The sequence below is a fragment of the Marmota flaviventris genome, chromosome 6 (genome assembly GCF_047511675.1).
Source record: "Marmota flaviventris isolate mMarFla1 chromosome 6, mMarFla1.hap1, whole genome shotgun sequence".
In the NCBI taxonomy this organism is placed as follows: domain Eukaryota; kingdom Metazoa; phylum Chordata; class Mammalia; order Rodentia; family Sciuridae; genus Marmota; species Marmota flaviventris.
The window spans coordinates 82,311,152-82,322,943 of NC_092503.1; the positions used below are offsets into that span (position 1 = coordinate 82,311,152).

At 41.1% G+C, this 11,792-nt stretch overlaps 1 protein-coding gene across 1 annotated transcript; it reads left to right on the forward strand.

Moving 5' to 3' along the window:
- The first annotated feature begins 2,427 nt into the window (after window positions 1-2,427).
- On the forward strand, window positions 2,428-3,603 carry Htr1b (5-hydroxytryptamine receptor 1B). Its single transcript, XM_027928334.3, has one exon. The coding sequence runs from the start codon at window positions 2,428-2,430 to the stop codon at window positions 3,601-3,603; it is 1,176 nt and encodes a 391-aa protein (XP_027784135.1).
- Window positions 3,604-11,792: the final 8,189 nt, after the last annotated feature.

The window sequence follows — 11,792 nt, forward strand, 5'->3', positions numbered from 1 at the left end:
TCATAGAATAGGTGCTTTATGGTTTTTATACCTGCCTAGCTTAGAGAGCCAAGAATTAAGGAAACTTGGGTTTAGGCTGTGTCACCTTGGAGAAAAAGCTCTTCTTAGCCAGCACAGCAGTGGGTATCTGTAGTCCCAACTACTTCAGAAGCTGGGGCAGGAGGAACTCTTGAGCTCAGTCTTTCTAGACCAGCCTGGATGACATTGTGAGACTCTATTTCTAAGGGGGGGGGGGGGGGGGGTAAAAGAAAAGGTCCTTTTTGCAAAGGATCTCAATTATTTTTCCTCTAAAACTGGATGGATTAATCACATAATATTTGACTCAGAGAGTGAATGGCTCTCTTTAAAATATGCTTTCATTTAACCTGATAAATTAAATTACAGTATGGTTTTTATTAGACATCTTGGACATGCCAAACATTTAAGGGGTCTAGGAATTTCTAGTGGGGATCACTTATTTCTTAGGACTGAAGAAATATTGTCTTTTCTGGTGATTTCTTTTAAACTTTCTGATGTACATCCACATTACATTTGTTTTGTTGAGATTGGAGGAGAAACTGAGGACAGGGTGTAAATGGGATCTAAGTACTGCTATTGCTTGCTGCTGCCTATGGCTAAGGTCTTGATGTATTTTCTGAGGGCAGAGAAGGTACACTGATAATGCTAATGGCGATGGCTCCAGAGCCATTTATTTTTTTCTTGAATTCTGATGACCTCCTTTATAGGAGTGCTGTGGAAAGGTACATGCTCAAGGGGAACTGTTTTCCTGAGTATTGAACTACTGAGAGGCTTGGAGCATTCGGGTGGAGCGGAAGGTTTAATTTCACATGCAGTAGGCTTCTGTTTGTGATACTTCTACATTTTTGTAGACAGCTTCTAGCCCCCGCTGTTGACTCACGAAGTTAAAGGAGAAGAATTGAAGGACAAGCACGAATTTCTAAACCTAGCTATGAAAAATTAGTTTTTAATGTACCAAGAGTTAAGGATAACGTGAAACCCGAAGTATAAAAAGACTGTTTTCCTTCTAAGGGGAATATTATTGGCGCCTCCTTCTAATCTGGGTGTGGCACTCAGTGGATAAGATTCCAGAGTAGAGAGGTCAGAGACTCAGGCTTGCTCCATCAAGCACTGCCCTCCAAGAATGAAGGGAAGGGGGCTTAGGAGGAGACCTAGACTGGGACACTGGGACAAAGCCTGTAACAGCATCTGAAGGTGTAGGGTTCAGTGTCGGAAATCGCACAGCTCCAAAGCCCGCACAGAGAAGAGGACGTCCTTATCCCCATTCTCGGCCAGAACTGCGATTTCGGGTATCAGAGTCAGGAGAGGGGACAGGGGATGGGAAGAGGGGAGAGAGGGCAGTAGGACCCGGCGGGAGCTTGTTTGGCCGGGAAGGGAACGGGGCGGGAAGAAAAGAGGGAGGGAGAGAGAAAAAGCGAAGGTGATGTGGAGCAGGCGTCCGCACTCGCCGAGCCGCACGAGTTGCACGGCTCTGGCAGACTGGACCCGGACTCTATAAAAGGAGCCCATCTGCTCTGCCACTCACAGGCTTCTCCCTGGCTGGCGCTTGCCTGGTCCCTCCAGCTCTCTCAGACACCTACTCCTTCCCAGTGTTCGGCTCCAAGTACCCCAGACCCGTGCGCCCAGCGGCATGGCTCCCAGCGGTGCTGGTGGAACCAAGGTGGTGGTGGCAGCGGCGGCACCACGCCAGCAGCCACAGCTCCAGTCCCCGAATCCCCTCTCTTGCGGCCCCTTCTCCACGGGGCAGCTCGCCCAACTGGTCTGCGCGTGAAAAGAGAGGGAGGACAGCTACAGCGCAAGGCGCCCCGGAGCGCGGCTCCCAGACTTCACCCCACCCAGCTTGGCGGCTGCAACCGCCGCAGCAAAGTGCCCCGGCTTGGGGCGGGGGTCGGGAATGCAAGACCAAGATTCTTGGCTGGCCTGCAAGCTTTGGTCTCTACTGCTAGAAAACTCCTGCGGGGGGAGTGTGCAGATACAGGAGCGCCCAGGTTAGGAGATGCTGAGCCCTGAGCAATAGGGTAAGAGATCCCACTTGACCCAGCCCCTATCTTCAATCAATACCTCTCCCTTCTCCACTTTGTTTCTCCAGAGAGCAAAACCAGAGCTCGGCTGGGTGGGTCAGTTCTTCAGGTACCGGGGCTAGGACAGGGCGTGGAGAGGAGCAGTCAGAAACGCAGACGCAGCGCCAGGCGCACTGGAAGTGCAGAGGACGCGCCCGCCTGCTTGCCTGCTGCGCGGGTGACCTCTAGTTTCAGCTAGGAACCTGGGCGGAGGAGTTACAGAGGAACCCACGGAACTGACTTCAAGGCGAGACCAGACTGTGGTCTCTATGAACCTTCCATTTTCTGCTGTCCTCCTCGTCCGCTCCATGCCCAAGAGCTGCGCTCCAGAGCTAGGGCCAGAAGAGCCATGGAGGGACCGAGTGTTCAGTGCGCCCAGCCGCCGCCCGCGGGATCCCAGATCGGGGTACCCCAAGCCAACCTCTCTGCTGCTCCTTCCCACAACTGCAGCGCCTCCGAGAGCTACATTTACCAGGACTCCATTGCCCTACCCTGGAAAGTACTGCTGGTTGTGCTGCTGGCGCTCTTCACCTTGGCCACCACGCTTTCCAATGCCTTTGTGATCGCCACGGTGTATCGGACCCGGAAGCTGCACACCCCGGCTAACTATCTGATAGCTTCCCTGGCCGTCACCGACCTGCTAGTGTCCATCCTGGTGATGCCCATCAGCACTATGTACACGGTTACGGGCCGCTGGACACTGGGACAGGTGGTCTGCGACTTCTGGCTGTCGTCGGACATCACCTGTTGCACTGCTTCCATCATGCATCTCTGTGTCATCGCCCTGGACCGCTACTGGGCCATCACGGATGCCGTGGAGTATTCAGCTAAAAGGACTCCCAAAAGGGCGGCTGTCATGATCACTCTGGTGTGGGTCTTCTCCATCTCTATCTCTCTACCGCCCTTCTTCTGGCGTCAGGCCAAAGCCGAGGAAGAAGTGTTGGACTGCTTAGTGAACACCGACCACGTCCTCTACACGGTCTACTCCACGGTGGGTGCTTTCTACTTACCCACCCTGCTCCTCATCGCCCTCTATGGCCGCATCTATGTGGAAGCCCGCTCGCGGATTTTGAAACAGACGCCCAACAAGACCGGCAAGCGCTTGACCCGAGCCCAACTGATCACAGATTCCCCTGGGTCCACGTCCTCTGTCACCTCCATTAATTCGCGGGCTCCCGATGTGCCCAGCGAATCTGGGTCTCCAGTGTATGTGAACCAAGTCAAAGTGCGAGTCTCCGACGCCTTGCTGGAAAAGAAGAAACTCATGGCCGCTAGAGAGCGCAAAGCCACCAAGACCCTGGGGATAATTTTGGGAGCATTTATTGTGTGCTGGCTGCCCTTCTTCATCATCTCCCTGGTGATGCCTATCTGCAAGGATGCCTGCTGGTTCCACATGGCCATCTTTGATTTCTTCACGTGGCTAGGCTATCTAAATTCCCTCATCAATCCCATCATCTATACCATGTCCAATGAGGATTTCAAACAAGCGTTCCATAAACTGATACGTTTTAAGTGCGCAAGTTGACTTGCCAATTGCAGTGGGGTCGCCAAAGCGACCTTTGGGGACCAAGTTGGGTCTTTCCACAGGTAGGTGGAATCTTCTTTCGCTGTTACTGGGTCCGAACAAGGCTCTCTCTTCTGGGCAAGGGCAATGGATCCTGAGAAGCCAGGACAGCCCTGAGAGCTCTGAAAGGAGAACTGTTCAAACTAAATGTAGAGCTTCCCTGCTGAGGAGAAGGTTCACCTCCTCCCCTCAAACCTTGGGCTCAGCACAGATACTGCGGCAGCCAATCACAAAGGGGTTTGCAACTTAAAAATTGATGATGGATAGGTGATCCCTGCCCTGCTTTAGTATCACGGATGATGCCCTCTAAAGCCAGTGGTACTTGTAGTTGTTGTCTGAAGCCTGTCTGAGACAGATCTACAAACAGCCTGGCAGTACTTGAACTAGACACTTAATACCCTGTGTTTTGGGGAGAACATTGTGTTACAGCTTAATTTAAGAACAGTTACTTTGGCATTCTTCAGTCTTCAGTTTTTGTTTATTTAAACTTGGTTGGAGAAACTTGTGGATTTGGTGCTTCAAACCCTAAATGTGTCTTGGATGGCGCAGAGAACCTTGAAGAGTTAACAGCAAAATTCTGATGCTAAGATCTCTATTTTTATTATAACTGAAACTATATAGGGTGGGCGGGTGGGAGTGGGAGATGGGAGTGATATATTGAGAATCAACACCTATGATTGTTTTCTGCAGATTTCTAATTTTTTAAATTCTTGTTTAGTGATTGTCAAACTACAACTTTCACAACTCAAAATATTTTGTGTGCTAGTGCCAAAGTCTGCAGATTACTTTATTTTTTCCTCCTGATTTCCATGTGCTTGTCATTTTACACACTCAAATCCCCATAAATGAAGGGTATAATGGGCAATTCAGCCCAAAGTGCTGCTATAAGTCTTATTAATGCAGTCGGTTAAACCGATTAGTATTAGATATATACTGTTCCTTGAAAAGAAAAGTATCTCTCTTCTTTATCCAATTAGGTGAAATGTAAAGAAGACTAATGAAATAGGAATGGTTGTTATACAGTTAAGGAATGAGGGGGGCAATGGAGGATGTATATTTTGACTTGTAAAAAAAATCTTAAAATGCATGAGACATTTTTTCTGATAGTCATTTGCACTCTCCTCCCCATCTGTGATTCCTTTGTGTGTGAGCATATAAAGTAACCAGGAGAACTAGTTTTTGTCTCCAGAAATCTTCAATATGCAGCAAGAGCCCTAAAATCTGTATGTATTGGGATAGGAGAAAGAAACTTGTTTCATTTTTCTTGCTATTAAAGTTTGGGTAGGAACAAAGATTATTAGAAAATAAAATGCAAGAAATTTTGAAAAGCTTAGAGAGGCTGAAATTGAGCCTATTTTCTTTACAATATATAGAACCAAACCTCAGATTTACCAACCAGGAAACTGGCAAGCCTTTTAACCTTAGAAATTTGTCACAGACATGACATCTCAAAGAATACAATATTTCAAATAATTTAGATGTATCTTCCCCCCCCCAAGTTTTGACTTGCTTATTTCAAATTCATTATGAGGACTTCCTATTCCAGGGTAAAATCACACACTAAAAGATTTTTAAAAATACATTATCTTAATAAGCAGACATATTCCTAAAGGATCAACTGCATGGAAAAAACATGTGTACACAGAGTATTTAATAAGCCAAAGATTCATACCCCTTTCTTCAGAGGGATAACTGCAGATGATATGATTTATCTGCAGAAGTGAGTAATCTTTAAAATGGATTCACTCTCTGCTTGAAGCTCCCCAGTCCAGATCCTCAGACAATAGATATGTTGAGCTGAAGTACACTGCTTGCCTAATGCACAGAACTTTGCTTTGGGTAATGACTATGGAAAATGTAGTATTCAAAAGTTCACATGTAAGCTAAGTAAAAAAGGAAATTTTAATCAACTGTTATACCTGTCACTGGAGTAAGATAAAAATTTTAGGCATTGGATAATCCTATACTTTTGCTGGATTCCCCAGGTTAATTTGTTCACTTTTTGTAACATTTCTCCCATGGAGGAATGTACACAGAGCATGGTATTTTTTAAAATTTTTTTTGTGTGTTATTAATATGTTGGTCTTCTGTTTATGCGGCTGTATTTTCTTGGGGCCTAAGAGGTAATTAAGTCAACTTCTAAGAGCCTTAGGGGGGGAAATTAATTGAAACAAATAGCTACTTACAAATGATTTCTTCATAGGGCACCTGCAATGATTGTGTCCTCATATTAACAAAACAAGGTCAATTTAGTCAAAGGGGTTGTTTGCCATTTTGTAAATTACCCACCTTAATTATTGCTTGACTATTTGGCTGAATTGACTGGATTTGGAGCATACTGTATCAAGTAAAAGCTTGCAAACTCTTGTAGTTATGAGATCTAGAATCATCATCCAGCATTGCACATGATTATGCAAAGTGTATTATTCATCCCAGGGGTATGCAGTTAAGACTGTTAAGCTCTTTTTCAGTTACTATTGCCTATAGCATAGTTTATTTCATAAACTAGACACGTGGCTTTTTTGCAGAACATAAAATGAGAGATGGAAATGTTTAACTTACATAGAAATGAAAATATATTTTCATTGTCTGTGGTAACAAATAACATATTTCCATAATGTTTAATTGCACAAAATTTCACACAGATATATGAATGTATACTCATCTAAAGATACCAATATTGTCTTGTATTTCTAGGAATTTTAGAGTTTCCTTTTAAAAAATGGACACTGCACCCGTGAATGAATGTTTATTGAGTTCAGCAAATTTCCTGCTGAACAATATTTGTCAGTTTTCCTCTCTATTATCTTAGTTTTGTCTTCTTTAACCAGGAAACCCTGAGAGGACTATAATTCACTCAGTCAAATAAGTGTATTCAATGGAGTTGCTGTGACTGAAAATTGCCTTTGGTATTCCACGTTTCAGCAAATGTATAACAAAAAGTGAAATTTCGGAAACTAATGAAATAAAAGTTCTTTTTGCGTTCTACAAATCATTGAATAGTGGTTAGTTTATTGGATTCTTGGATTGTATTTGGAAGTTTGAAACTTCTTGAGAGGATGACTGATAATAACTGAGTCCATGGGCAGACTTATCTGTGTCGTGGTGACTTGGGGATTTAGTGTCCAAGGGAAGAACTTAAAAGGAATTAAACAGAAATGTGTTCTCATGTCCTGCAAAGAGGGTAAGTCATGTCCTCTGTCACAAGTGTTTTCCAGACCAGCATTTTTCGAAGGAATGTGTAATCTCTAGGTAGGTAGTAAGATTCCAAGGTACTGTATGATGCTTAAAATACAAAATGAAGAAAAAAAGATCTGAGTTAGAAGTAGACTTGGGGGCAAGGGTGATTTATATGAAGACCAGTAAAGTATACAGAAGGATAGCTTTTGGAATAAGATTTTAGTTACGAATGAAGTAGGTTAAAACTGTATGGTTCTCTTTCCAACATATCATCTAATTGCAAGTTGTTGCAAAGGCTTAGAGCCTATACATGCAAAGTCCCTAACAAGATTCCTGACATTTTTCTTTATAAATTCAGAGATGGTACCTCCTCTTAGTCATTATTTCTCAGTGCCTCTTTTATGAATGCAAGACACCTATAGCCTAGAAATTCAGGGTTCTTTGGAAGAGGGTGGACTGGGGAACACCAACTAGCTTGAATGGAAAGAACTTAGATAAACTAGAAATGACTGAGGTTTGCAGACTTTTGTAATTATCTGACTTGGCTGGGGACATTCAGCTGAAAGGACAAAAGGGAGCACAAGAAATAGTTTACAGTGTCTCTAACGGCCAAGAAGAAATAACCAAATATTTAATTTCCTATAGAACTGTCTTATTCACTTTTAAATTCTCTTCCCCCTTTTCCTTGTCTAGAGATTTATGGATATCTTCCACAAATTCAAAGTGCATGGCCACATCCACATCTTTTCTCAGCACCTCATTTTCAACTTTTAAAATCCTTATAAAGCCATGATAACCAATAATGACAAATATGGTTTTTATTTTAGACGTGAATAACTGATTAGATAGCCAAGAATTTTAAAATTATATAAAAGGAAATTGTTGATTCAATGAGTATGTAAGTATAGGGGGCAAAATCTCAACCTGGACACCTCCCTAGAGTTTTAGAGACAAAGGTTAGGGAAGAGTGTGAGAAGTGAAGCTTTGACAACTTTCTTCAAAACCCACCCTGGGATATTCCACCAGGGGGCAGAGTGCCTCTGAGTTGTTTAGCTGATGTGGAGCTCACAATTCACACTCTCTAAATCCTTTTTCCTGGACATTGTATAAGTGATATTAACATTTGCAGGCTCAGTAAAAACAAATCTCCATGAGTTTAGGAAAAGGAGGTTTATCACTGATACAAATTCATGGCAGAGGATTCCCTAACGCAAAACTAATTTTTTTCCAGTTCTGCAAACTTAGTTTTCTTAGTATTTTAAAACATTGTGGCTATTAATGTGACATTGACAACAACAGAGATTAAAAGACAAAGTATTTATTTCAAAATAAAGAGAAGTAGTTACTTAAAATCTTTCACCACTATTATTTTTCTCATCATTGTTTTCTTTTCAAAAATTTCATTGATTTGAGGATGATATATCCATGGTTAAAGGGCAGAACATTTGTCATTTGCCATTTATATACAGGTATTTTTTGTTTTTGTTTTTATTTTTTGCACAGAAGAAGGACATAATTACACGTCAGTTTTACCCCTAGAAGGCAAATTTTCAAGTCTGTGTAATTTGGGTATTTATTTTAAAAACAGGCATACAAAATATGGGTACAATCTTACATATCACAAAAATGGTTTTTGTACAAACAAAAGGATCTTTTAAAATGAGAAATGAATGTGGGGATATTATTGCCTTCCTCTGTAATATTGCTGCTACCCTTCAGCATCTTCACTAACTGCACTGGGGAGTTTTCTATGTGCCGTCTCACACATCTGGCAGTTAAATAAAACTTTCAAAGTCAACCACCACATATTAGGATCATACTAGAATTTTTAGTACCCCCTGAGAAAGACCCAGTCCCTGGAATTGGGCCAGCTGACAAAGAGCATGACTTAACTATTCCAAGTAAGTAAAGTTAAGTAAAGGAAAATACCCATTTCTTTTGACTGATTTACATATATCTTTAACGAAAGGAGACACCTTTTTTAAACTATTAACTGGAAATCCATATAACAAGAATAGTTTTGTAATATTTCCTGTACCAAAAGTGAACAGATGGTGATGAAGGAATTCATTTATGATAAGTGCTTTTAAAAATCTACACGTCTTACTTTAATGATGCAGGAAGGCATGACTCACATCCTCCCCAACACTGTGGGAATGTTCCACATATCAGTCTCTGGTTGGTCACCCTCATTGGTTTCAACAAATTTTAGAATATTTCTTGCTCACCAATATGGTGACCTTGTCAGGTGATGGGTCAGCAATGATAAAGAAGCCCACAAAGTGTAGGGTACTTGGTTGAAGAGCTGTGCTCAGTCCTGCTTTTCTCTTGTCTAAGCCCATTTGCTTTATCTCGTTTGTGATAGTGTCTGTGGGCCTGCAGCTGCCCTCCTCACTCAATCCCCTCTTCGCTCATTGAAAAATCTCAGTGGATGCAGCACCTAACTGATGTACTTTTGAGCAGAAGCAGTTTCCTTGTTCTTCATTTTTTCCATCTCAGTTTTTTTCTGGCCTTAAGGTCCTTCAGTCTCCTATCTTTTCCCTGTAATATTGCTGCTACCCTTCAGCACCTTCTCTAACTGCACTAGGGAGTTTTCTCTTGGCTTTCCCACAGAGTGTGGCATGTTGAGAACCCACTGTTGGCACGAAGGCCTCTGAGAGAAAGTCAAAGTCAGAAAGATCTGACTCTAAATCCATGTCCAGAAATTCTGACCAAGTTCCTCTGCAATATGATAATATAAATTTCTATGTTTCAGGTAGAAATGAAATACAAAAATTCCATTGTTTGTAACTATGATTGCATGTTTGATTTATCAAAAGAGCTTAAAAATCCTTTGGTCAGACCCTTTCTCAGACAGATTAAACTATATTATCTGAAGGAGCATCTGATACTTTAATTTTAAAACTTCAGATAACTTTAATGTGTGGCTAGGATAAGACACACTGACTCTCTATCTAGCTATATATATTAGTATAATCTTAGCACACACAGACTCTATGGGTGAGAAGGGGGTCCTTGAATAAAATGCAAAATCAAGTAGTTAAGGTGGTGCTTCTCAATATTTAAGGGAATATTACTTACCAGAAGATCTGGTTGAAATACAGATTCTTACTAGGTCTGTAGGGGGGGGGCAAGATTCTTGTTCCTATGAGACCCTCAAGAGATGCTGATGATGCCTATCCATAGATCACACGGGGATAGGGTAATAGGAAAACAGCTTGCTTGATCATAGAACATTGGTTATTCCGTATATGCGTGTGCACATGCGTGTAAGTGTATCTTGACCAAAACAGAAACAATACCAGACTTGCACATGAGAGAACTGTGATTTTGAATATATACTAGGTTGTGTTTCCTCAGCTTGTTTACATGATGTTCATATCTCAGCTTCAGCAGCTGTTAAGTGTTTCCCCTTAAATGCTTTAAATCCTCAGTCTACCCTAAAACAAACAGCTTACTTCTGAATACAAATCAGCAAAGCATGACCCTCAAATGTAGCTCTTTGTTTTTACATCATTTCTAAAAACATCATCATTTATAAATAATAATTAAAAATGGAAAGCAAGTAACATGAAGAAATTACAATTCAACATATGGCAAAGAGCTCAACTGCCTTGGTAATTTATTTCATTTGGTGAGCTCACTTGGATTGTTTTTTATAACACACACACACACACATTTATGTATTGGGTGTAGATATTTATGTTTTGTAAACACAAGCAACTACTTAAAAATGAAAGAGGTGGCCTTTTCATGCATTGTTTTAGTCTTACTATTTTAGAGACATCAGACTTTAGACCAGTGATAAAGAGAATTTTTATTTCACTGAGAGCCCCTCCTAATTTTTCATCTCCAAAATATTTCATGCATATTTTCAGTGGAAGTAATTTATTTATGAGTAATGTTGTCATGTTCTTGGAATGTAGCCATATACCCATGAAACTGGAAACAACTGTTGAGTTTCATAAACCTAAGGTGGGAATAAGAATCAAAGAATCCTGCTTCAGAAAGGATCTTTTATTTTAGTTTTTTATTTAGTGTTTGAAGTTAAGTAAATAGTGTTATGGTGGGGTTTTATTCTACATTACAAACAAAGTTCAAAGTTTTCCATATTCTCTATGAACAATTATGATACTTCTGGTTGGATTCCAGAGAAGACGCATTGCTAGGAATTAAACTGCTTCATTTTCAAAGAGGTGGAGGTTGGAGAGGGAATTACCATGATTGAGTATTTACTCCATGCAACATAAACCCATTTAATGACCACACTTACCAAGTTAGTCCCAATTGCATTATTGTGAAGTAGATATTGTTTTTATTATTCTATTTTTATTATTATAATCATCACAAATTAGGTATTACACCAGTTTCATCCAGTTATGACAACAGTTCTTGTGGAGTAATTTGTATTTAGACTAGGAATGGAAACTTCATTACTATGTCTGTTTCACTTATTCTTTGAAGATAGTGTTCTAAATTCTATTCTGAGGCATTAAAGTAGAAGAGAATTTTACGGATAGATTTACAACTATGCTGTTGAATCTAAGGAACATAGGTTTCTTATTGGTCTGCCCCCAAATTTCTGCCCCTCTTTGTCTGACTACAGCCTGGCCAACCCATGGAAATACCATGCCCAGTGATCTCTTCTAGAGAAGACAGGTGTGAAAATGAGCACGTAAACTGCTGGATATGGCAATATTAAATATAGGTGCTTCTGCTGTGAGGAGTAATGCATCAGGAGGTGTTTCTTTTTTATGGAAAGTTACTGAGAGATATAGATCTAAAAAACTGGCTACCTAGGATGCTAGGTCTTTTTTTACATGAAGTTGAGTTTTCAAGTGAAAAGCAAATTCAGGATAATATCAAGATGTTTTCAAATAGTATGGTTGTTTTGCATTATGTAGAGAAAACTTCTGAACCAATGCTGGTTTTCCCCCCTCTTTCTTATACTTGTATGTTTTATTAACACA

What these genes read in the sequence shown, in the direction of transcription:
- Htr1b (XM_027928334.3), top strand. Translation starts at nt 2,428, where the DNA reads ATGGAGGGACCGAGTGTTCAGTGCGCCCAGCCGCCGCCCGCGGGATCC.